General features: G+C 45.4%; 1 protein-coding gene across 2 annotated transcripts in view; it reads left to right on the forward strand.

Moving 5' to 3' along the window:
* The first annotated feature begins 790 nt into the window (after window positions 1-790).
* Window positions 791-27,577, forward strand: part of CACNA1I (calcium voltage-gated channel subunit alpha1 I) — a 411,324-nt gene continuing 384,537 nt past the window's right edge. For both annotated transcript variants that reach the window (XM_088456911.1, XM_088456912.1), the window contains exons 1-2: window positions 791-883; window positions 2,938-3,071. In XM_088456911.1, the coding sequence (XP_088313037.1) occupies window positions 791-883; window positions 2,938-3,071 (227 nt within the window). The remainder of the gene's footprint in view (window positions 884-2,937; window positions 3,072-27,577) is intronic.

The raw sequence follows: 27,577 nt of genomic DNA on the forward strand, positions 1-27,577 counted from the left end.
CCACTGTGTTACCATTTATCATCTGTGAGTAGTGATGTCATCAGTTATAATTGGGGAATTGGCATAACTTTAAATTGGTCTTTATCACTTTAGAATTTATATGGAAAAATGTATAATGGGTAATAATATCATAGCTGTTTCTATATGTTTGTTATGTTACCTTGGAGGTTAATTTCCTTTACAAAATTACTTTGCCTTTGACCTTTTACCTTTATAAAGTTAAGCTTCTAATTATCACCATGGGGTACACATACATCATTTGATAGGCAACCACTAAAAGAGCAAAAGTGATCAATGATCAAAAAGTGATCAATGTACCACAGTGAATGCAGATCTACAGATGTGTCCTGCTACATCTTTGCTGCATACGCTGCCAATCGCACCACGCATGGCGCGAGGCGTGCACCCGCGAACGGACACATGCACTGCATTCACACCCGCATCTCCATTGGATTGCATGGTGCAATCGCAGTGCGTGCCATAGCGTACCGTAGCATATGCGGGTGGCGTGATGCGTGCGCACATTTGTAGCAAGGATGTAAGAGGCCACATCTGTAATAAGACAGAACTCCAAATGGGTTTATTTAAACAGTAAAAATTGCGATGAAGCATAATGAAAGTTATTGTGCATGATATGATTTTTATACACCCAAGTTGTGTCCAAGACATTTACACACCTCTGTATTGTCCTTATTTTCAATTGCATGGCAGAAAGTGCAATGTTATGATGGAATGTTGGTTATTTACTTTCCTTAACCTTAATTCTCTCACGTGGTTTGAGTGTCTGAGCATGATGGTAATCCTCCTGAACTGTGTGACTCTGGGAATGTTCCAACCCTGTGAAGATGTTGACTGTTCATCTGACCGATGCCAAATTCTGCAAGTAAGTTTTTACAATTTCAGGAAATATGTGAAACTTTCTGAACACACAGGCCCTGATTTAGAGGTAGTTGGATGTAGAACATCGGGTGTAAAAGCTTCCAATGATCTACATCTGACATTCAATGCATATGCATCCCAATGGCCACCGCCGTGTGGCGCAGAACGGATTTTATGCAATTCTGATAGGAGTTTCCGGACAGTGACAAGGGGTGGCTGGTGTCAGCGGGCATGTCGTGAGTGTGCTGGAGGCTGGTGTCAGCGGGCATGTCGTGGGTGTGCTGGATGAAAGACGCAGTCCACTGACACCAGTGGCCAAATTCTGTCGGACATTCTGAGTGACCATGGCGTTGCTCAAAAGACTGAGGGTGTGGCTGATGTTTGACCGATGGTGTGAGTTTCTGTGCACCGCAGCAGATTACAGCAGCAGCTGGTAGGCATCTCAGTAGACAGCCCATTGGCTTCAAACCAAATATGCAGCATTGATTACAGTAGTGTACAACTCTAAATCACACCATATGTCAAGTGTCTTTGGTATATGATGTTCGTTAAAAATGAATGTTATAGTATCACTGAAAATAATGTATTATACAGATACTGTAGATAGGAGGCCATGAGTTTCACTCTGCTAAAATGCCACTGGCATTAACAAGGGCCAACCAGAGAAAAAAAGGACACAGATTACAGTTTAGAAACCTACAAAGAATACCAGGATCACATTACTTAGAAATCCCATGCTGTAAGTCATTTTCGGTGATGACTGTTGATTGAGAAAATGGTCATTCATGTTATCGGACCCACTTGTAAGGTGGTGGTCCATGTAACAAGAAGCAAGTTTAGTAGCAGAGCTTTATCTGACTGTAGAGAGGTCCTCCCTTGCCCAGTCACAGACTTCCATTCCCACTGTCACTAAAGGGGTTTCATCGCTATCTGGGAACCTTGCCCTGTTTATAGCTTTTAGACCCACCATTCTACCTATAGTTATTTTAAACAAGTAAAAGTTTGTGTTCCTGATAATGAGATCCATTAGTTTAGTAGATTTTTATAACTTAGAAGGTATTGTATATTGGAGACTGTGGAAGTAATCTAAAGCTTATTTGGCAGCTACACTCTATTCCAAAAAAAGCTAATTGTACATTATCAAGCAGAAGACACCTACCCGGGGCCAGAGGCATAACTAGGTATTTGAAGGCCCCATAGCAAAAGTTTGTATGGGCCCCTATGTGCCACCCAATGGTGATAAATGTATATACAGTAACACATATAACTTTGACAAGGAAGATGGGCCCCCTCAGCTCTGGGCCCCATAGCAGCTGCACCCCTTGCACCTAGGTCACTACTTATGGGCATGAATTCTCTAAAGGAGGAGAGCACTTTAAGGGGGTCATTCAGACCCGCTCGCGAGCAGCAGTACGCTTGCAAGCGGGTCGATGTTCCCCACTGCTCAGGCGCACGACGGAGGGAGCTCCGTCGTACGCATGCGCGAGACCCGGGCAGCGACGGGCTTTCCATCGCTCCGGGTCTCGCACCAAAGGGGGCGTGCTGTCGATGTTGATTGACAGCACACCCCCTTTGGTGGGCGTGCCTGCCAGACGGAGGCGTTCCCATGGGAACGCCTACCGTCTGAAGCCGGCCCCACTGACATCACTAGTGATGTCAGTGGGAGTGATTTTGGCTCTGATAGAGCCAAAATCACTCCAGGGCTTGTGGCTGGGAGACCCTACCGCAGGGTCTCCGTCGCAAGTCCGATGGTCGCATGGCCGCTCGCATATGCTGTGGGTGGTCATGGAGGAGGGCCCTGATTCAGAGCGAGCACTCTGGTCAGATCGTCCTGCTCTGAATCAGGCCCTATGTGTTTTCATTTATATCTTCATTAAACATTTTTTGTTTTCTAAACATTCTAACTATAAATACATGGGATCCACAGTTTATTGACCATGGCTTTGTTTGTATATAATAATATAAGCAGTATGTACAGTATGTGACATATTATAGCAGATGGCTGTATATTCAGATTGACCCCTAACCCAGTTATTTTTCTTGCATTAATAATATTAGGTATTTGATGACTTCATCTTTATCTTCTTTGCAATGGAGATGGTGGTGAAGATGGTGGCCTTGGGGATTTTTGGGAAGAAATGTTACCTTGGAGATACGTGGAATAGATTGGATTTCTTCATTGTAATGGCTGGGTGAGTAAATGTTTGAATACAGTATTTCACAATGAGTCCAGTGGATGTGTGTAAAGTTGGAAGGTCATGGTGTTACCAAGGTAGGGTTTAGTTTTTAGAAACAATGAAAAGAACTTGGTAGTGATGATAACATTCCTGATAAGTTGAATAAAACAGCTAATATGATGGCTGGAGAGATGCAGAGATTGCTGCCCTGAAATGATGACTGTAACAAGTAAAGCTGATAGCATACACAATATCTATTTTTTGGTACACAACATTTATTCATCATGTTAATGACAACGTTGTGTTGTTCATAGACGTGTCAGTGAAGTCATGAAAACTGAGAGTGGTATGCATCACTGGCTAACTGAGAGTGGTACGCATCACTGACTAGCTGAGAGTGGTACGCATCACTGGCTAACTGAGAGTGGTACGCATCACTGGCTAACTGAGAGTGCTACGCATCACTGGCTAACTGAGAGTGGTACTCACCCCTGACTAACTGAGAGTGGCACGCATCACTGGCTAACTGAGAGTGGTATGCATCACTGGCTAACTGAGAGTGCTACGCATCACTGGCTAACTGAGAGTGGTACGCATCACTAGCTAACTGAGAGTGGTACGCATCACTGGCTAACTGAGAGTGCTACGCATCACTGGCTAACTGAGAGTGGTACACACCACTGGCTAACTGAGAGTGGTACACACCACTGGCTAACTGAGAGTGGTACTCACCACTGGCTAACTGAGAGTGGTACGCATCACTGACTACCTGAGAGTGGTACGCATCACTGGCTAAGTGAGAGTGGTATGCATCACTGGCTAACTGAGAGTGCTACGCATCACTGGCTAACTGAGAGTGGTACACACCACTGGCTAACTGAGAGTGGTACGCATCACTGGCTAACTGAGAGTGGTACGCACCACTGGCTAACTGAGAGTGGCACGCATCACTGAGTAACAGAGTGGTACGCACCACTGGCTAACTGAGAGTGGTACGCACCACTGGCTAACTGAGAGTGGCACGCATCACTGGCTAACTGAGAGTGGTACGCATCACTGGCTGACTGAGAGTGGTACGCACCACTGGCTAACTGAGAGTGGTACGCACCACTGGCTAACTGAGAGTGGTACGCATCACTGGCTGACTGAGAGTGGTATGCACCACTGGCTAACTGAGAGTGGTACGCACCACTGGCTAACTGAGAGTGGTACGCATCACTGGCTAACTGAGAGTGGTACGCACCACTGAGTAACTGAGAGTGGTAAGCACCACTGGCTAACTGAGAGTGGTATGCATCACTGGCTAACTGAGAGTGGTACGCACCACTGGCTAACTGAGAGTGGTACGCATCACTGACTAACTGAGAGTGGTACGCATCACTGGCTAACTGAGCGTGGTACGCACCACTGGCTAATTGAGAGTGGTACGCACCACTGAGTAACTGAGAGTGGTACGCACCACTGAGTAACTGAGAGTGGTAAGCACCACTGGCTAACTGAGAGTGGTACGCATCACTGGCTAACTGAAAGTGGTACGCATCACTGGCTAACTGAGAGTGGTACGCATCACTGGCTAACTGAGAGTGGTACGCACCACTGGCTAACTGAGAGTGGTACGCACCACTGGCTAACTGAGAGTGGTACGCATCACTGGCTAACTGAGAGTGGTACTCACCATTGGCTAACTGAGAGTGGTACGCATCACTGGCTAACTGAGAGTGGTACGCATCACTGGCTAATTGAGAGTGGTACGCATCACTGGTTAACTGAGAGTGGTACGCATCACTGGCTAACTGAGAGTGGTACGCATCACTGGCTAACTGAGAGTGGCACGCATCACTGGCTAACTGAGAGTGGCACGCATCACTGACTAACTGAGAGTGGCACGCATCACTGGCTAACTGAGAGTGGCACGCATCACTGACTAACTGAGAGTGGCACGCATCACTGGCTAACTGAGAGTGGCACGCATCACTGGCTAACAGAGTGGCACGCATCACTGACTAACTGAGAGTGGTGTGCATCACTGGCTAACTGAGAGTGGTACGCATCACTGGCTTACTGAGAGTGGTACGCATCACTGGCTAACTGAGAGTGGCACGCATCACTGGCTAACTGAGAGTTGTTACGTTCTGGGTTATTTGTGGACCCGGGGTGGTAGCAGGAGCGATCACAGAAGCAGATTTGTAAATAAAACTAGGATTTTAATAAGTGCTCGAGTGGACATATAATGTGGCAGTAAATAAAAGTCCAGGAAAATATAAATGTGCACAAGAGTTCTGTGGTGGGAGCAAAAGGGTTAATGTCCAGGTAGAAACAATTAGAGCAGTCCAGGTGTGCAGGTAGTGAAGCTGAAAATAAACAAGCCAGGTTTGCAGATAGTGAACTGAAGTGCAGGATGTCAGCAGGCTCAGGCACTCAGGTATGGGCAAGGGTGATGGAGGTAGCGGGGTAGTCCAGTGGGAACTAGGAGCTGACAGGCAGACTGGCAGACAGCGAATTCACAGGAACAGGAAAGCACAGAGAACTCCCTCTCAGCTAGGCTGAGATACACGTTGCACTGGCAAAGAAGGAAGGCACTGACCCTTCCTAAATAAATCCATGCCGTGCTGTTACTGGCCGGAGGGAACATGTGACTCACCAGGATTGGCCAGCTGCATCACATGGCCAGAAGGCAAGATGGCGGCGCCCATGCCAAATGGAACGGAGACGCCGCCCGGCCTTACCAGCGCAGAGTGACAACAGGCCCGCACAACAACACGCGCAGCCAAAGCCCCCCGCCAGACACCAGCTCCGCCACCAGACAGCCCGCGCCACAATGACCTCACAGGTAACACTCGCCTAGCGCCATGCTGAAATACCCTGGCCGTGACAGTACCCCCCCCTTTTGGGGTGGCCTCAGGACACTCACCAGGCTTCTCCAGATGGGCAGAATGGAATCTCCTGATGAGCGTGGGAGCGTGGACATCACGAGCATCGGTCCTGCAACGTTCCTCTGGACCGTAACCTTTCCAGTCCAGCAAATACTGTAGATGACCTCTGCGTAGACGAGAGTCCAAGATCTGGGCGACCTCAAACTCAACTCCTCTCTCCGTCTGGACTCGAGGAGAAGCAGGTAGAGCACTATGGAATTTATTCAGGACCAGGGGCTTCAATAAGGAAATATGGAAGGAATTTGGGATTTTTAGGTATGGGGGTAACTGTAGACGATAGGCCACTGGATTAATGACTTCCGTTATGGAGAAGGGACCGATGAAGCGTGGTGCAAATTTCATAGACGGAACCCTCAGACGAAGATTCCGGGTGGATAACCAGACCTGGCTTCCAACTTGCATGCGTGGAACTATTCTACGCTTCTTATCGGCCTGGGTCTTATAGCGAGAGGACCGTACTTGAGTCCAGATGGCAGCAAAATTCCGCACCGTGTCCTCCACGGCCGGAACATCGAAAACAGGCAGGCTTCGAAATTCGGGAACACGAGGATGAAGGCCATATACAACCTGAAATGGCGTTTGGTTAGTTGACGAGTGGTAGGAAGCATTATGTGCAAACTCAGCCCACGGCAGCAAGGCAGCCCAATTGTCCTGGGAAGATGACATAAAAATTCTCAAGAAAGTCTCTAGATCTTGATTAACTCTCTCGGTGGAGCCGTTGCTTGCGGATGGTAGGCCATGGAAAAGTTTAATTTCACTTGAAGAACAGAACACAAAGCCCTCCAGAATTTTGCAGTAAACTGCACACCACGGTCAGAGACAATTTCAGCAGGAAGGCCATGTAGACGAAATATGTGTTGGAGAAACAACTGTGCCAGGTCAGGGGCAGAAGGTAACTTCTTCAACGGTATATAGTGGACCATCTTAGAAAATCGGTCTATTACAACCCAGATAGTGTTGAAACCTTGAGAGACTGGCAGGTCTGTGACGAAATCCATGGAGAGATGCGTCCATGGACGTGATGGAGTAGGTAATGGAAGCAACTCCCCAGCTGGAGCTTGTCGTGATGATTTATGCTGGGCACAGGAGGAGCAGGAAGAGATGAACTCCATTATATCTGCCTTCATAGAAGGCCACCAATAGTGTCTTTTCAGGAACTCCAAGGTCTTCCGAGTGCCTGAGTGCCCTGCGAAGCGAGAGGAATGTGCCCAAGTGAGAAGCTGCTTCCTTAATTCCGGGGCCACAAATGATTTTCCCGTAGGAGGCTGAACTTGTAATGAGGCAAAAACTCTTGATTCCAAGACAGGGGTATTGCTTTGATTTTCAGATTGATCATCACAGAGGAGAGATCTCGATAGGGCATCAGCCTTCTGATTAAGTGCTCCAGACCGGAAGGTCAGGTTGAACTGAAATCTGGCAAAGAATATTGCCCAGCGGGCCAAACGAGGACTCACACATTGGAGGTTTTTGAGAAATAGGAGATTTCTATGGTCCGTAAATACAGTAAATGGAAACTTGGCGCCTTCTAGCAAATATCTCCATTCCTTCAACGCCAACTTTACAGCTAGAAGTTCTTGCTCACCTATGGCGTAGTTCCTTTCGGCAGGTGAGAATTTTTTAGAAAAGAACCCACACGGATGGACTCGGTTGTCCTCATAACGTTGAGACAAGACTGCTCCCACAGCTTCAGATGATGCGTCCACTTCCAACAAAAAAAGGCCTGTCCAGGACTTGTTTGTAGAAGAACTGGTGCTGAGATAAAGGCCTGTTTTAGAAGATGAAAGGCAGACTCTGCCTCAGGTGACCATTGGGCAGGATTAGCACCTTTGCGGGTCAAGGCTGTAATGGGAGCCAGCAGTGTAGAAAATCCCTTAATGAAGCGTCTATAATAATTGGCGAAGCCCAACAATCTCTGGATGGCCTTCAGTGTCTGAGGTCGGGTCCAATCCAGAATTGCTTGTACCTTCTTGGGGTCCATTTCTAAACTGGAGCCAGATATTACATAGCCGAGAAAAGGTACACTGGGCACCCCAAAGACGCACTTCTCCAGTTTGCAGTAAAGGTGGTTTTCTCTCAAACGGGTCAGGACCTCCTTAACATGTTCTTGATGTTTAGCCACAGAGGGTGAAAAAATCAGTATGTCATCCAGATAGACAACAACCGAAACATATAACAGATCCCGGAAAATCTCATTAACGAAACTTTGAAAGACAGCAGGGGCGTTACATAATCCAAAAGGCATTACCAAATACTCGAAATGTCCATCTCTGGTATTAAAAGCAGTCTTCCATTCATCGCCAGCTCGGATACGAATGAGGTTGTAAGCCCCTCTTAGATCTAATTTAGAAAAAATGACAGAGCCCTTGACCCTATCAAACAACTCAGTAATCAGGGGAAGAGGGTATCGATTTTTTACAGTAATGTCATTAAGGCCTCGATAATCGATACATGGTCTTAGACCACCGTCCTTCTTGCCAACGAAGAAAAACCCAGCTCCGGCAGGTGAAGTAGAGGGGCGGATGAACCCCTTTGCCAGGTTGTCCCGGATGTACTCGGTCATGGCTTGAGTCTCAGGCAAGGACAGCGGATAGGTACGACCACGAGGTGGCATCTTATCAGGTATCAATTCAATTGGACAGTCCCATTCCCTATGAGGGGGTAAGATATTTGCTTGTTGTTCAGAAAAAACGTCGGAAAACATCTGATATTCCTTGGGAATGGCAGAAGAAACTAATGAAACTGTCTTTCTCACAAGTCGAATTTTTGGAAGACAGGATTTCTGACAGTCCATACCCCATGACAGAATCTGCATAGAACTCCAATCAATCCTGGGATTATGTTTACGTAACCAGGGTAGACCAAGAACAATTTCTTGAGAGGCCTCTGATATCACCAGGAATTTTAAGGACTCAGAATGAAGTGCCCCAATTCGGACCAATACAGGTTGAGTCTCTTTGGTGACTATCCCGTTAGTCAGAGGGCGTCCGTCTATCGAGGTCAGAGAGATAGCATGGTTGAGAGTCAAACAAGGTATCTGAAATTTAGCAATGAAACTAGACGTTATGAAATTTCCGGCTGCTCCTGAGTCGATTAGAGCAGTAGCAAAGACAGGTTTGGGTTTAAGATCCAAGGCTAGGGTAATCGTGAAATCTTTAATTTTTGGAGACGGGTTCATAACTCCTAACTTGATGTCTCCAGGGTCAGTTAGGATTTGGCATTTCCCGGTTTACGGGGACAGGAGATCAGCAGGTGACCAGACTCTCCGCAGTACAGACAGAGGTTCTTTTGCATTCTTCTCTGACGTTCTTCTTTGGAGAGGTGTGTATGATTCACCTGCATAGGCTCCTCTTCAGTGGGAGAAGGAATGGGACGGGTAGAAATGGAGGGGGTAAATGACCTTTGCCGGTCAGTTCTGTTTTTTTCAGCCTGACGTTCCCTGAAGCGTAGGTCAACTTTGATACACAATGAAATCATGTCGTTCAGATTAGTAGGAAGCTCTCGAGTGACTAGATCATCCTTTAGTCGGTCTGACAACCCATGCCAGAAGGCCGAGGTGAGGGCTTCCTCATTCCATTTGAGCTCTGATGCTAAAATTGCACGGCATATTGACTGACAGGACGGACCCCTTGCCTCAGTGTCATGATATTTGATGATGCTGATACAGTACGCCCAGGTTCATCGAAAATCCTCCTGAAGGATGACACAAAGCCTGCGTAATTATCCAGCAGTGGATCTGAGCGCTCCCAGAGTGGGGAAGCCCATTCCAAGGCCTGGCCGGATAACAGAGAGACTATATAAGCCACTTTAGTTCTTGCAGTTGGAAAGTTGTCAGGCTGCAGGGTAAAATGTATGTCACACTGATTTAGGAATCCTCGGCAGAGTTTAGGATTGCCGTCAAATTTATTTGGTAAAGGAAGACATAAGCGGGGAGATGATCTGCCTCCTGTATTCCCAGATGCTGATGCGGATGTAATTGCTGGTACTTCAGGGGTAGAAAAGGAAGTTTGCAAACTATCCTGTCGCTTGGACATCTCTTGCAGAAATTTAGCCATCTGATGCTGCATGTTTTCCAGATTTTCTAATCAACCAGAAATGCACCTGAACAAATCCACTCCTGACTCCTGATCCGTGGCCGGCTCCATGGGGCCAGTGCAAACTGTTACGTTCTGGGTTATTTGTGGACCTGGGGTGGTAGCAGGAGCGATCACAGAAGCAGATTTGTAAATAAAACTAGGATTTTAATAAGTGCTCGAGTGGACATATAATGTGGCAGTAAATAAAAGTCCAGGAAAATATAAATGTGCACAAGAGTTCTGTGGTGGGAGCAAAAGGGTTAATGTCCAGGTAGAAACAATTAGAGCAGTCCAGGTGTGCAGGTAGTGAAGCTGAAAATAAACAAGCCAGGTTTGCAGATAGTGAACTGAAGTGCAGGATGTCAGCAGGCTCAGGCACTCAGGTATGGGCAAGGGTGATGGAGGTAGCGGGGTAGTCCAGTGGGAACTAGGAGCTGACAGGCAGACTGGCAGACAGCGGATTCACAGGAACAGGAAAGCACAGAGAACTCCCTCTCAGCTAGGCTGAGATACACGTTGCACTGGCAAAGAAGGAAGGCACTGACCCTTCCTAAATACCCCATGCCGTGCTGTTACTGGCCGGAGGGAACATGTGACTCACCAGGATTGGCCAGCTGCATCACATGGCCAGAAGGCAAGATGGCGGCGCCCATGCCAAATGGAACGGAGACGCCGCCCGGCCTTACCAGCGCAGAGTGACAACAGGCCCGCACAACAACGCGCGCAGCCAAAGCCCCCCGCCAGACACCAGCTCCGCCACCAGACAGCCCGCGCCACAATGACCTCACAGGTAACACTCGCCTAGCGCCATGCTGAAATACCCTGGCCGTGACAAGAGTGGCACGCATCACTGACTAACTGAGAGTGGCACGCATCACTGGCTAACTGAGAGTGGCACGCATCACTGGCTAACTGAGAGTGGTACGCATCACTGGCTAACTGAGAGTGGTACGCATCACTGGCTAACTGAGAGTGGCACGCATCACTGACTAACTGAGAGTGGCACGCATCACTGACTAACTGAGAGTGGCACACATCACTGGCTAACTGAGAGTGGTACGCATTATTGGCTAACTGAATGATTTTTTTAATTTCAAGCGTTCATGTTTACTTAAATTTATTTTACCAGTTCTGAGGTTTACATCCATTACTGGTACCAGTATTAGTTAAAATTGTCTAAAGCCAACTACAGTCATGTAATAAAATTGTATATTTTTATATTATTTGTCACTGATATTCATATAGTATCTCCTATTTATAAAACACCTGAATAAATTTGGATTCATATTTGTTTTATATCAACTTGGGTCTTAGTGTGTTATTAATGGGTTTGGTATGATCTGTCAACAGTCAGAATGTTGACAGTGTAATGTTGACCAGAGAATGCTGACACAATTATGTTCTCTATTTTGTTATTTTAGGAATTACCAGTTAGATAAAAATGTTAGTGGCTAAATTGGAATAAAGCAGTTTATATTTCTATTAAATCTTATGAATTTATTATAGTTTCTATTGTATGAGGAGAAAATGAAATACAATCTTATCTTTTATTAATGTGAAGCAGCAGCTATCAGATCAGCTTAGTAGTTTTTCTCCATTGTCTTTGTAGCGTTGCCATTGCTTACACAAATAATAGAAAGTCTATGTGTAGTGAACTTACTAATGATGCTCTCTATAGTTAATGTAGCCTAGAGGTACTGTAGGCAAAAAAAAAGGTGTTACATATTACACTTATGGTCGACTGAGGGGCGGTTTTGTTTGGCTATCAACTACACACAGAGCCTACCATGAAGTTTTTACATTGAAATCTATTCTAAACTTAATTGTTCAAAATGACCACTTTCGGGATCACAGGCTGTATATGATGCTCTTAGGTCAGGTTGGTAGCTTAATTTTCATGTGGGAATAAATTTGCTGAATGGAAACATCACAAAATGAGACCAAACTGATGTTTAATGCTGTTATCGTACATATGCTAGGTCACCCCAGCCACAGACCACTTTACTTACCTTCTGACAGTGCTTCTCTAGTCACTTTTGTATCCATTGCTGTGGTTGGAGCCATTGTGGGGGTGGTCCACTGGCTTCCACTGCGTATCAGAGATGGGACAGGTCATCATATTTGTACCTTATTAACCTTGATTACAGGAACCCTACTGTACAGAGCCAGATTAAGGGGTGGGGGAGGTTACAGGGACACAGTATCAGGGGCACCCCTCTCTCAGGGGTTCCCCTCGGCTGAAGCACACTGCTGCACTTTGTAGTCTTGTACATTTTTAAAGGGTTGGACGATTAGTGGCGGGCTGGATGACGAGTACGGGTGGGCCGAATGATAAGTGGGGGAGGGCTGGACAACGAGTGGGGGCATGCCGGATGACGAGTGGAGGCAGTGCTGATGTGAGTGGGAGGGCCGGAAAAAAGGGTTGGGCCTCTCCTGTTTTAAGTGTCCTAAGCCCCCCGAAGGCTTAATGCGGCCCCTCTACTGTACATTTGTCCACTACTCCCTTTAAAGAAATATTTAATACTGTACATTACTGAGATATAGGTTTTACAAGGAAAACTGCAGAAGGTAGTGTACAGTATTTGTTGTTTGTGGGCAGGTAAAGGAGGAGTTAACCTGAACAGACTTAAATATGACAGCAAGGAATGTAAATGCAGTTTTATAGCAGATGACAGAGAAGAGGGCAGCTATTTCTCCATACAATGCAACCAGCTCTGGAATTACAGCTTTTTAAACCAAAATGTAATAAAAATGGGTGATTCTGTGATTTATGCCAACTTAACTTAAACCAATATGTGCTCCACCTGCAGGGTTGTGCATGGCAGTTAACCCATTGACTAGAGTGCGTAATGGGTTATTCTGTTCTGCAGCGTTGATCTAATATTTTTTATCCAAGTCACATAAGCTGCCGTGAATGTAATAGGATACAAAGATCGTATTCTCTGTGTTTCTCTGCTCTAGTTCTTCCTATCTTTCCTCTCACCTGTATAATTTCTTTCTGTGAAGACAGCATTTCATGCCAGGGGAGGAAGAGGTAGAAAGGGACAGTGTGATAAACAGAAATTTCAGGATGAGAGTCAAAGAAATAGAGAGAGGAATAAATCACTGTGTCAGCAAACAAACACCATGCATATGCAGACACATATAGCATTACTGACAAAACGCTTGCAGCCTTTTACAGCCAAAACTTTGCATAGCAAATATTACATGCTGTGTATTCCATCTCCTGCACCGCTGACAAATGACCTAGCATTATTACTTGTACTATTACACCACAGCAAATTAAAGCATAGTAAATTACAGAAACGTTTATGTAGCTCCTCATCTTACAAGTGTACGTATCCGATCATTTCAAATGTTTAATGGTGGCTATTCATTGCAGGATTATCATCAGAAGTAATCCTATTGAAAATCAGTGTGAGATTATATTTTATTTATCATACAGTAGTATTATTTATCTAGAAAGACATTCATAGTTTTGTTATGTTTGATGTTTAGTTTTGATGACTTCCTTAATATGGTGCTGTTTTTGTAACAGACTACGCTGGTGCCACACAAACCCTTTTGAGCGCACTTGTGTGGCACGCTCCCGGTAGAAGAGTGCTAGCATTTATAGGGCTCTAATTGCTCAGTGTAGACACGTTGAAGTGAATGTGGAACATTCATCCAGTGATAAATGGAAGCTCTGTTTTCACTGCCTATCAAATGCACAGTTAAGGAGGTACCATGCTGAGGAAGGATGGCAGGCCTGGCAATGGGTATGTTTTGTATAAGTGTAGTGCACTTTTTTCTGTAACAGGGTAGACTGTTAGCTGATTTCAAAGTTCTCACTCTTTAACGGCTAAATGTGTTTTTATATGATCCTGTTATTAGAGTCAGACTGCAGTGGAGTCGTCAGCTGGGCAGCTGTACCAATGTTTGTGCACAATGTATTTTGGATGCAGAAATACTATAATTCAGTTATAATATTGCTGTTTAATATTGATTGACAATGTAACATTAACTTTTTTGAAGATGAGATTAGAAGATCCTAATTTTGACTAAATGAATGGGAAGCTAGTTTTCGCATATTTAACTAGGGTACTTCTCAGGATAATGGTAACGGAGGCATCAGATATGAAACAAAATGCTTTATTATGGAAATAAAGATTTTACCAATTTTCTTCTCTCTTTGGTTTCTATTTTTTTTAATCTTTTTTTAGATGTAACTGCAAACTGCAACAGGAAGCCTATGGGCCTGATTCAAAGTTGGGAATTGAGTAAGTGTCACTTATAAGAGTGTAGGGTGGTACCACCACATTGATTGATGAATAGCTAACACAATTCACCAATCAAAGTACTGGAAACTGGGTACTGGGTATTTTCTAGCACATCTAGGGCAAAAATTACTAAGCAGAGGGTCCTAAATCCCAGCAGTTTGGAGGCAGTTTTACAATTATTACTAAGGCCAAAACTGCTGCAAAAGCATTGTGAAAGCCCACTTTAGAATAGAAGAGAACAGAATTGAGTATCAAATCACCATCAATGTTTTATACCAAAGAAAGAGTACAGCAGAATAGAAACCACGGATTTATTAAGCAGGGGTCTTGAAAACCACAGTAAAACCTGCCCAAACAACAGACCTGCAAGTTTGGGAGAAGCACTACACAGATCACTATGATCTTTGCAGGTTTTGTTTTATTAACCACTTAACTAGGTAATATTTATTACAAAAATGACCCCCCAAAATTAAACCTTATTCAATATAATTAGTTTTAACAGAAATGCAAAATCAAGTTTAAATAGCTATTATTTGCATAATTTGATAATTAAAAATAAATTACAATCTTGGGGACATTTTAAAAAATATATATATATTTTTATAGTAAAACAAACATACAAAAAACCCCCACATTCAGCGCACTTAACTATCAAATCTCTCCTCTCTATAACAATAACTATCTGTCCCTCCTCACAAACCTCAAAGTGGAAAAGGAAGTGGATAGCATATTGATGCATTTTGTGCTAATGTCATTTGACAGGCATTTTCACACACCAATTGAAGAGCCCCAGGATATGAATCTCAATTGAATGCTTTCCTTCTAAAACACAGTGGTTTCAATAGAAACAGCCATCAAATAGAACACACCAGGGTGGATTGTCAGGGATCAACAGGGGTTTCAGTTTAGACATCAAACCCGACCTTTAGTAAATGCTGTCAATTTGACATTGAAACCGCCATCAATTGACAGCAGTTTCTGGCAGTTTCTAAATGACACCAAAATCGCATCTTAGTAAATTTAGCCCCTACCCTTCTTTCCAGAAAGTATAGGGACAACAAGAAAGTACATAATCTACTCTGTGTGGGTCTTCATTGTGAGATTTAGGGGTTTACATTTGTTGTACGGTTTGTATAATGGCTTCCAAAATAGGGTCAGTACTATATAAAAATCAATACAACATTTTGGATAGTGGCTGATAGCTGTTTTTGTTACATTGTGGAGCCCAAACATGTTGGACAACAAATAATCCTCTATTAGAGAAGCCTCTATCACTAAACTACGACATGAACTGAAAGGCAGAGACCACTTAGTCTGTAGCACTCCTCTCACGATATATACTCAGATACTGTTTTACGCTTTAAGACTGTTGCCAAAAGTCAATATTGGTGTATTTGTTTACACAACAGTCCCCATATAACTATGCACTGTACTGGGCATTCGCCATATAACTATGCACTGTACTGGACATTCCCCATATAACTATGCACTGTACTGGGCATTCCCCATATAACTATGCACTGTACTGGGCGTTCCCAATACAGGTTGAGTCTCCCATATCCAACATGCTTGGGACCAGGGGTATTTTGGATAAGGGAATGTTCCGTATTTTGGAATAATTTCATACCATAATGAAATATCTTGGAAATAGGACCCAAATATAGACACAGAATGCATGTATGTGTTATATACATTTTATACACACAACAGGTAATTTTATACAATATATTCAATAATTTTGTGGCTTAAACAAAGTTTGTGTACAGAAATTAAATTCATTTATGTTTCATATACACCTTACACACAGCCTGAAGGTAATGTTATACAATATTTTTAATAATTTGTGCCTTAGACAAAGTTTGTGTACATTGAACCATCAAAATCAAAGGTTTCATTACCTCAATCATGACAAAAAAATTCTGTATTTCCGAATATTTGGATATGGAAGACTCAACCTGTATAACTATGCACTGTACTGGGCGTTCCCCATATAACTATGCACTGTACTGGGCATTCCCCACATAACTATGCACTGTACTGGGCATTCCCCATATAACTATGCACTGTACTGGGCATTCCCCATATAACTGTGCACTGTACTGGGCATTCCCCATATAACTATGCACTGTACTGGGCGTTCCCCATATAACTATGGGCATTCCCCATATAACTATGCACTGTACTGGGCATTCCCCATATAACTATGCACTGTACTGAGCATTCCCCATATAACATTAACTATGCACTGTACTGGGCATTCCGCATATAACTATGCACTGTACTGGGCATTCCCCATATAACTATGCACTGTACTGGGCATTCCCCATATAACTATTAACTGTACTGGGCATATAGTTAGGGCTGTCTTAAATATTATTTTTACCAGAGCACAACATATGCATCTATATTTATATATATATAGCTATTGAGAGAGAGTGAGAGAGAGAGAGGGCCTGATCCATACGGATCGCAATATGGCGTACGCACGTAGTTCAATTGCAATAGTATGCAAATCCACAGCGATCGCAATGCCGCTGCAATACTACATAAGGACGCTCACTTCACCTACACACACATCCGTAATGCTTAGCAAGACTAAGAAAACATCGGTACAATCGAGTACCATCGGACCCATATGCACAGTTAAGACAGGTCAGAACTAACTTCAGCGCACGCTATGAGGCCTCAGGCAGCGTATGGTATCGTAGTAGCTAATTTATGCACGCCCCTGCAACGGCGTTCAAACGCACTGACACGCCTGCATCTGCCGACCACCCCCACATCACCACCCACAAACGGCACTTCCTGTCAATCACTCTGCGATGGCTGTGCATCGCCACTGCGATCGCAGTCCCAATCGCAATGACTGGTTTGCGCATGCACACAGCATTGCATACGCATGCGCAGTATGCAACTATCTGCCAATTGCGTGCGTATAAGCAACTGCGTTCCTTGCTGCATCAGGCCCAGAGAGAGAGAGAGAACAAAAAAGCAATATCTGCTAAATGATAATCCCTCTCATCCCTTCCCTTGATGTCAATTTACAAGAGAATTTGCACTGCAGTAATCAGCCCCAGCAGAGTGCTGTGACATTAAGTCATTAAAGGCTGAGATGATCCAGGCTGGTTTCTTGTTTTCTATAGTATTCTTAACTCCAAACAACAGGAGTAATATCATGAAGGTTTATGGTTATAACAGATCATTTGAACATGTTAGGCAATGAAGGCAATACACACCCTTTAATCTTATAAAGCTTTTTGGTATTATTGAGCCATGGAAAGATCTCTTCATAATTTATTGAATGTAGAGACCTCTGCAGCCCTTAAAGTCTTGCACCAGAATACTATATTGGCTGCTGCAAGCTGTTACATCCAACTGAGAGCAGAAAACCTATGCAGTCTTGAACCCAATACAGATATACACACATTAATAAATAACAATGAAGTGAAAACAGCAGGAGGTAAAACTAGAGAGAATCCTCCAGAAAGTGACATCAGGAGGTAGAATGGCAGAAACATTGCTGCAGTAGTTATAAGTGAGTGAGCAGGTCAGAGTCATTATTCCTCTACTGACAACTCTCTAGACGAGTCACTTAGATGAAGACACGCAGATGCTAATCTTCAGAAGTAAAAAGGGATTAAGTTAATGATGGAGCAAACTGGCCCACAGCTAAAAGCCGTCCGTGTGCTCTGGCCTGGCTTCATATATTTAGATTGGGAAAGGTTGACAATGACAACGTCGACAACCCATTAAGATTGCGTAACCTTTCCATTCTAGCTTTTTTTATGCACTTAATAAAAATCCATTTTCTGCTGGAAGCACCTGCAACGCAATGACAGTGCATTCTGGGAAGGAGTGTAAATTAGACTAATGAAGCACTGAAGTAGAAAGACCAAGCTGTTTGACTGAATGTTGCATGTAGACATCCGAGCAATGAAATGTTTCCAAAGAAATCCTTGCTGTAAGTGAAAGGGTTAAATCTGCTTACTGCGACAAGACTCTTACAAACCGGAAAGTCGCTGCTCTGTGCAGCACAGTGTATCAGCTGGGGGATTACTTAGGTTTTATTACCTGCAACCTTTATTTTCTGATTATTCCATCTGTTTTTTTTTATGTCCGTGCCCTGACAATATTCATTTAGATAAATGCCAGACACTGTGAAAAGCTCAGGAGAAGAAAACAACACACAGAGAAACGCACATCCAGGACGCATTGCACGCAAAGTCGTCATGCTATATATACACATTCACAAATAGTCATCCACATATATCATAGATGCCAATATATCAAAATAATTTCCAGGAACACCTTGTTGCTGATTGGGTCCATCTAAGTGCATCTCCTGCAATACTGTCCCGATGGACCTTGAAGCACGGTTGACTTTCCTCAGTATGATTATAACATGCTTTTTGCATTCTAGGGGTCGATTCAATTATCTGCGATCGTGGATGAGTACAGCATAGCAACATCGCTCCTTGTAATGTGCACCCCTATGGGGGTGCAAGGTAAAAGGAGTGATGTTGTGTCTGCAAAGTGCCGTCATTACCGGTGGTTCCACGCTGTCCCGTTCATTAAATTGGCCCCTAAATATTTATCTTCAATAATTATCAATTTACAATGTCCAGGATGGATTAATATACAGTAGGTAAGAATGCATCTAAGAAGCAGAAAATGTTTAATGTGTAACTGGTCAATATTTGAAGATAGGAATAAATTGGCAACTATATGGGCTTTATTTACTAAAGTGCGGGTTTTTAGAAGTGGAGATGTTACCCATAGCAACCGATCAGATTCTACTTAACATTTATCTAGCACCTTCTAGAAGATAATCGCTAGAATCTGATTGGTTGCTATGGGCAACATCTCTACTTCTAAAAACCTGCACTATAGTAGTCTGTCTGTCTATATATCTGTCTACAAGGCAGGGATAGCCTTAATGTCTGCCAATGTCTTGAACGCAGGAAGAGCTACTCTATGGTAATTCATGGGCAGACGAAAGGAACATGTCTCATGAACATATATCCATAAATTACATTTTACATTTCTTGGCATTTAAGTGATGAAGGATTTAAGTTGAGGACAATAACAGGAATCAGAAATCTAATTGTCTCTTGTGGATTTGAGAATTTTCAGCAGTCTCGTGATATCTGTAATTTCATACTTTGAATGCCTAATTAGAAATGGATATAAACCGTCCCCAATGGTGAGCCATGGGTGTTTGCTCTTGCTTTAATCACGACTCTGAAAGTGTAAGGGGGAGACAGTTGCATATAATCAGTGATGGATAAAAATAGGGACATTTGAAGCCCAGGTCTCCAAGTGGACAAAAGGCAAAGAGCACTGCAGGCTGGGCTTCAACAGAGTTGGGACTGCTGGACTCGGAGTATGTGATTGAGCTCATATATGCCAAGTGAGAGTCCGTGCTGCAACTAATGAATCTGTTTTGTTCTGTTTACGCACTGATGCTTTAACTTGAAAACAGTTTTCAATATAATGTTTCCTCTGGATGTTTGTCCTATATAGTTATGAGTAGGCCATAGGTTTGGTGCACAAGGATGGAGGGGATTTAGTTATGAGACCGGCGGCCGCGTTGCCGCTGGTCTCAAAACCGACATCCAAATCCTGACAAGGGAACTAAGATAGGCATGGAAATATCGACGCCTATCTTAATCCCGACAGCGGAACGTCGAAGGACGCCAGCCCAAACGAGATAAGTCCAGGGCGCCCTTAGCATTAGCTGCGGGTTGTGAGGGTTAGGTTTAGGTTAGCAAGGTTAGGCACCCCAGGGACTTCATACCCATTCCCATGCTCCCAAAGTAGATACACAGGCATTAATGCAAATATTTATGTGGTTGGATCACAGCAGAGGTGGAGAAAGCACCCAATTTGCATTAATGCCTGTGTGTCTACTTTGGGAGCATGTACAGGATCACAATTTCATGGGGACTGCTATCTTCCATACCAACTATGTTTATATTGTAGAAGATTCTACACCTGAGTCCACATTTGGCTCCTAAAGTGTGTCAATAGGTGCTCTTCATTATTGGTACAGCTAAATACAGCAGCAGTATTTAAAAAATTTAGTGACATCGACTGGCAAGCAGAGAAGCAGTTGGGTGATCAATCCAGACACCTTTTGTCTTCAATTTTAATAAAGCATCTCACTATGGGGCCTACTCATGGGGCGGAATTCAATTGATTACGCGGTCCGGATCTCCCGTCTAAAGTGACCGGAAATCGCGGGCCGCTATTCAATTGATGCCGTTTTTCGCACTGATCGCACCCCTAGAGGTCAGGTTTAGCCACGTAAAGCAGCTAAACCCGACCAAAGTGCTTGGCGTGACCGCGAAAAGTGCTGTTTGGGCACCCAAACAGGTCACTTTTCGCACATTTCAGCTCTCATCCCCCTGGGGCTGCGAGCTGAAATGTAGCGCTGGCAGCTGATCGCGCCCGACAGGAGCAAGAATTGAATAGCTCCGTGGGGCGCGATAGGGGCTGGAATCAATTGAATTCCGCCCATGATGTTAATTATCGGGTCCGAACATACTAACTCGCTGAGGAATCCGGAGCAATTAATCATTGCTCCGGCGCAGTGATAGCTGATGCGAAATCAGCTGTCCCCGTGAGCTGCTTCACTGCTCCTTTTCAGGTCATGCATGCGCACAAGAGCCCTGGTGTTCATCGGAAGGAGCGGACAGGTGCGGATCCCTCTTCACAACCCGGACCTCCTTCCCATAGGGAAGGATCGGTTTGCAATACACGAGCGGGAGCATTCGCCATCTGAAGATGTGAATGCTCACGGAGTCAAGCTCTGAAAATATTGTATTTTTGGAGCTTGATGAACTCTGTCCCCATACTAGTGTATGGGAAATCGGGCCATTGCGCAAAAAGAAGGTAAGTAGAAGATATCTGTGATATCTCCTGCTACACCTTCTTGATGAATGGCCTGATAACTTAGGGTCTCATTCAGACCCGGTTGCAAGTGCTGCGTGCTCGCAACTGGGTCGATGTTGACCCACTGGGCATGCGCACGTCGGAGCCAGCTCCAACGTGCGCATGCGCGAGACCCGGCTAGCGACGGGCGCTCCGTCGTTACGGGTCTCGCACCAAAGGGGGCGAGCTGTCGATGTTGAATGACAGCTCACCCCATTTGGGAGGCTGGCAGGGGGGTGGCCGGCCAAACGGAGGCATTCCCGACGGAACGCTTGTCGTTTGGGGAGCTTCCTGCTCGATCAGAGCAGGGAGCTCCCTGGGGCTTGCGCTTGCCGAGACCATCGCGACCATCACCCTGGTCGGTCGCTAAGCTGTGGGTGGTAACCCACAGCTTAGCTAGCGACCAGGAGGCCGCACTTCAAGATGCAAGCGGCCGCCCTCATTCAGAGCGACCGCTTGCATCTAACGACCGGGTCTGAATGAGGGCCTTAATTTTTACAATTGCAGGTGAAAATAGTGTGAGTGAGTGAGGGGGTGAGTAAGTGAGTGAGGCACGGTGTGTGATGGAGGCACAGTGTATATGTGTGTGTGTGAGAGAGGCACAGGGGGAGATGTATCAAACCTTTGAGAGAGAGAAAGTGGAGAAGTTGAACATAGCAACCAGTCAACTTCTAACTGCCAGTTCCTAGTCCAGGAAATAGCAGTTGGAATCTCATTGGTTATTATGCTCAAATTCTCCACTTTATCAAAGGTTTGATGCATCTCCCCTACAGTGCGTCAGTGTGTGTGAGAGGCACAGAGGGTCTGATTCATCATGGATCGTAATTGCAACCGTGTACGCAGATCGGTCAATGGTGTGTACTGCACATGCACCACAGTGCGCGTGTGCGCAAGTTAGCATTGTGATCACTCACACAGATACAATGCCATTGCAGACAGAGTGACGGGACGTCAGAGGGCCTGATTCAGAGCCGGACGCTATTTGCGAACAGTCGTTCAGAAAAAGGGGCCGGATATTTAAATTGAGCGCTCGCTCTTTGCGGTCTGTTGATGCCTCTATGTCTGAGCGAGCGAACGAAACATGCGCTCGCTATTTTGTAAAGACGCCCCCTGGCCGTTCGCATCATACGTCATCTCCGCTATTTATTAGATTAATCGAGTACATCGAAAGGCGTCTGAACTGCTCGCAGTGCTTGTGGTTGGATTTTCCTACCGCAATCATGCGAACAGTTCAGGCTAAGAGACAACCAAGTGACGTGGCCGATGACGCTCCTTTTTAATTATGCACACTCTTAAAACGCTCGTTTTGACCGTTTGGCACGCCTGCGTTCGGATCTCCACTCCCCGTTTTCAAGCACCTTCCCCTGTTACCACCCACAAATGCCTCATCCTGTCACTCAAATTAGAAGGCACTCGCTATTTTGCGAGCGCACAATTTCCGACCGCAATGACTGGCTGGCGCATGCGCATTACGACCCATACGCATGCGCAGATGTGCGAACATCGCTCGGAGCGAACGAGCAGCCGCTTACGAGTGGCTCTGAATCAGGCCCAGTGTTTGGTGGTGGTGACAAGGGAGTGGTCTGAGAAACTCAGGCGTGCCAGTCTGTTTGAACGCCGTTGCTTGGGCATGCATAAATTAGCCACTGTGACGGCATATGCAGCTTGTTTAATCACTGCGTGCGATGAAGGTTAGCAAATTCTGAGTAAGGTCAGACCTGTTGTAATTGTGCATGAGCGGCCGATGTTACTCGATGTTCCTGATGTTTATACAGGACTGCTAGATGTTAAGGATGTGTGAAAGCGGTAGTGGCTTTGGGTGTCTCTATAATAGCTTTGCAATTGCAGTCATTAGCATATTTTTGAAACAGACCTGCGTGCGTAATTGCAGCTGCGATCGCAATAGCGATCCTTAGTAAATCAGGCCCAGAGTGCGTCAGTTTATATGAGCGGCACAGAGTGTGTGTCAGTGTAAGAGGCAGAGTACACATCAGTGTGTGTGTGTCAGTGACTGGGAGGCACAAGAGGGTCTCATTCAGACCCGGTCGCAAGCGCCGATGCGCTCGCAACCGGGTCGATGGTCCCCACAGAGCATGCGGGAGACCCGGCTAGCGACGGGCGCTCCGTCGCTAGGGGTCTCGTAGCAGACAGGGCGAGCTGTCGAGGTTTAGTGACAGCTCGCCCCGTTTGCTGGGCCGGGGGCGTGCCCCGCCAAACGGAGGAGTTCCAGTCGGAACGCTTGCCACTTGGGGACGGCCCCACTGACATCATTGATGATGTCAGTGGGGAACTTCCTGCTCAAACAGAGCAGGAAGCTCCCTGGGGCTTACGAGTGCCCAGACCCAGCCTTAGGGTCTGGTCGTAAGCTCCGATGGTCGCGATGATGATGACCATCTCGACCATCACCCTGATCGCAAGCTAAGCTGTGGGTGGTAACCCACAGCTTAGCTTGCGACCTGGAGGCAGCACTTCAAAACAAGAAGAGCCCGCCCTCATTCAGAGTGAGCGATCGCTTCTTGCAATCAACTCGGAATGAGGGCCAGAGTGTGCGTCAGTGTGAGTAAGAGGCAGAGTACACATCAGTGTGTGTGTGTCAGTGACTGGGAGGCACAGAGTGTGCGTCAGTGTGAGTAAGAGGCAGAGTACACATCAGTGTGTGTGTCAGTGTGAGTAAGAGACAGAGGGACTGATTCAGAGCCGCTTGTAAGCGGCCGCTCGTTCGCTCTGAGCGATGTTCGCACAACTGCGCATGCGTATGGGTCATAATGCACATGCGCCAACCAGTCATTGCGGTCGGAAATCGTGCGCTCGCAAAACAGCGAGGGGCTGCTAATTTGATTGATAGAATGTACCGTTTGTGGGTGGTAACAGGGGAAGGTGCTTGAAAACGGGGGAGTGGAGATCCGAACGCAGTCAAAAGGGCGTTTAATGGGAGTGCATAATTAGTAAAGGAGCGTCATCGACCACGTCACTTGGTTGTCTTTTAGCCTGAACTGCTCGCAGTGATAGCGGTAAGAAAAAGCTACCACAAGCACTGCGAGCAGTTCAGAAGCCTTTCGATGTACACGATTTAATCTAATAAATACCGGAGATGACGTGTGATGCGAACGGCAAAGGGGCGTCTTTACAAAATAGCGAGCGCATTTTTCGCTCGCTCGCTCAGACATAGAGGCGTCAACAAACCGCAAAGAGCGAACGCTCAATTTAAATAGACGGCCCCTTTTTTGGAATGACCGTCCGCAAGTAGCGTCCGGGTCTGAATCAGGCCCAGAGTACACATCAGTGTGTGCATGTGTGTCAGTGACTGGGAGGCACAGAGGGTAAATATTATCATTAGACTAAAGTGGGCACAGGGTATTAGACTAAAAGGGGTACAGATTATTATTAGACTAAAGCCATACCGATTATATTTATTAAACAAAAGGTGGCACAAATTATTACTGTTTTACTACTAATGGGGTTAGTATGGGATGCCAGCGCTCAGGATCCCAGCGGTCAGAATCCTGACAACAGCATCCCGACAGGGTTAGGATACCGACACCTGTCGGTAAGTATCCTAACCCTACCCCTAACACCCCCCCCTGCTGCCTAAACCTATTCCTCCCCCCCTAGTGCTTAAACCTAACCCTCCCCACTAGTGCCTAACCCTACCACTTACCGTCGAGATGCTGGCGGTTGGGATGCCGGTACTGGAATTCTGACTGGTGTCGGGATTCTGGCGCTGGCATTCTGACAGCTGGGATTGTGACTACGTCCCTACTAATGCTGCCACTAATTATTATTATTATTATTAGACATTAGTCTAAATTGGACACAGAGCTGTGTCTGGGAATCTGAGAATGTATAATATGCCATGTCCTTTGTGGGATGGTCAAGCTCCTTCTGTTGATGACCACACCTACCCAATGGCTAGGTCACACCCCATGTCATTGCATTTCCCTGCTGGGCCTTTAATGCCTGAGGGCTAACTGCAGGATATGTTAGTATTAGTAATGATTGGGATGTCTAGTGCAAAATTTATCATACTATTCTTCTAAAAAGTATAATATAATACCAATGTGCTGCATTGATAAAAAAAGATGTCCCCCACACACTATGGGCTTCTTAAAAACCTGCCAACTGAACAGTGGCATCACTAGGGTAATGCAGGCCGACCTGGTTACAGCATCTGAGGGGAAGACACCAGAAAAGCAGAGCTGCTGTACTATTTTGGTGTCAACCGCTTGAATAGTGTCAGCGAGCAGCCCTGCAGAGGTGATGGGTGACGCACGCATGCTGTGCTGGGAGAGGCTGGAGGCTACCGCAGCAATGGGCCAATCCCAACATGAAGAGAATAGGGGCGTGACATGTGGTCATGCCCCCAAAATGGTAACCCTCAAGAGTTTCTGGCCTCGAGTTTCTGGCCACGAGATCACGCCCCTTTTCAACAAGCACGAAGAGTCCCAAAATGCTGCAATGGGTGTCATCACTCAGAGGGGCCTATTCATCAACACTAAAATAAAGTTTTTAAGGACATTTTCCTTAAATAACGTTATTTTAGTATTCATGAAGATACTTAGCACAGGAGATAACACATCCCCCTGCGTTCATTTCCACACTCCCCATACATACATATGGAAATTATGGTATTCATCAAATTCTGAAAATTATGTATTTTCGGAATTTGATGGAGTTACTATTCGCCACTGTGAGGTGGCGAATAGCAGGTAACACTTACCTGTGTCAGCGTGTGCAGGTCCCCCGGCGTCTCCCTCCAGTGCTCTGGTCTCTCCTCTGGCTCCGTCTGCTATGCTGTCATGTGTTCTCCCCAGCAGAGCACAATAAAGATAGAAAAAAAAAAGTTTTTTTTTTTTCTAAACAGTACTGTGTGCTGCTGAGAGACCACATGACAGCATAGCAGACGGAGCCGGAGGCTGCTGTGCGGGCAGGTAAGTGCTGAATGGGGGGGGAGGTGAGCGGAGGGGGGGAAACAAACTTACCGCAGCTGTAGGCAGTGCTGCGCATGCGCTGGTTTTACAGATGTAACAGCGCATGCGCAGCACGGATTCCAGCTGCGATAAGTTAGAGCGGGCAGGGATAACTATTTCCCGAAAAGCTGTCATCGCAAACGTGACAGCTTTTCGGAATAGATAGTTATAGGGAGGAGAAATGATGAATTCCTCCGGTAATTAGGTAGAACTCGCTTGGAATTCTAAACCTAATTACCTCCTGGGAAACTTTAGTTATGATGAATAGGCCCCATAGTGACATCCTGCACCTGAAAGTACCTTAAACTAGTTGCCTTTTACATATAAAGCAAAGGACAAGCTGACTAATGTCTGCTGTTAAATATTCAACAAAATATGCCAGATTCACCCACATTTAGTTTATTTTTAACTAAACATGTTAAGATTACTATAGTATATGTAAAAAAGTGCTAAAAATAAATAAATAAATACTGTAGGGCCTGTTTAAGGTGCATTCAACTGTGGTCACAGCACCTTATCATATTAAAGGGCATACTTGTTAAAATAACTTTGCGCACAAATCCCCTGGATCAGGGGTGTTTTAAAAGAGGAGGGGGCCCGTGTGCACGACTGACGCGGCTGACCAGCCACCGGAGCATTGGTAGACTTCCATGCACTAGAGTGTGCCCGGAGTCTACTGCGTATTCGCAGAGCACCGGAAAATGGCCGCGGCGGCCATTTTTCCGGTGTTCTGAGCAGCAATGACACCCGACGCAGGACCTCGGACGGGTAAGTTTAAAAAAAATATGGGTACAGTGTGTGCGGTTCGGAGCCCCCCTGGACCCGGGGGCCCGTATTCCCTGCACACACTGCACCCATTATAGATACGCCACTGCCCTGAATATGGTTTCTATGGGCACTGCTTTACTGTGAGAATTACCAAACCTCCGGAGCTTGGCTCCGGCAGTTTGCACCATCTTCAGATTACATCAGTCATTGTAGACAATAGGCTGCACACCACAAAAGTTACAGGAAGATGGGCTCCTCAGCCAAGACCAAGTCCTAATAATTATAAATAAGCCCTTTAAGCTTCAACTGCTGCTCATCTGTGAAGATTTCAAGTGGGGGAGGATAGAACACGCTGCAGCCAGTCAGACCATGGGGATATTCAGTGTGATGGTCTTGTAAAACACATTTACATATTTACTCCTGAGATTATGTTAATTATGTTAATGAGGACGGAGCTGCATATGACAGGGGCAGTGTCATGGAGTGAGGAGATGAATGAAGGAAAGTTGCAAACCACAGACGGGTTCGGTATATCTTGTTGACATGCAGAATATTGGCATGCATTATGTTGACATGAGAATGTCGACA

This window comes from Taudactylus pleione, unplaced genomic scaffold (assembly GCF_031769625.1).
Source record: "Taudactylus pleione unplaced genomic scaffold, aTauple2 ptg000726l, whole genome shotgun sequence".
Taxonomy (NCBI): domain Eukaryota; kingdom Metazoa; phylum Chordata; class Amphibia; order Anura; family Myobatrachidae; genus Taudactylus; species Taudactylus pleione.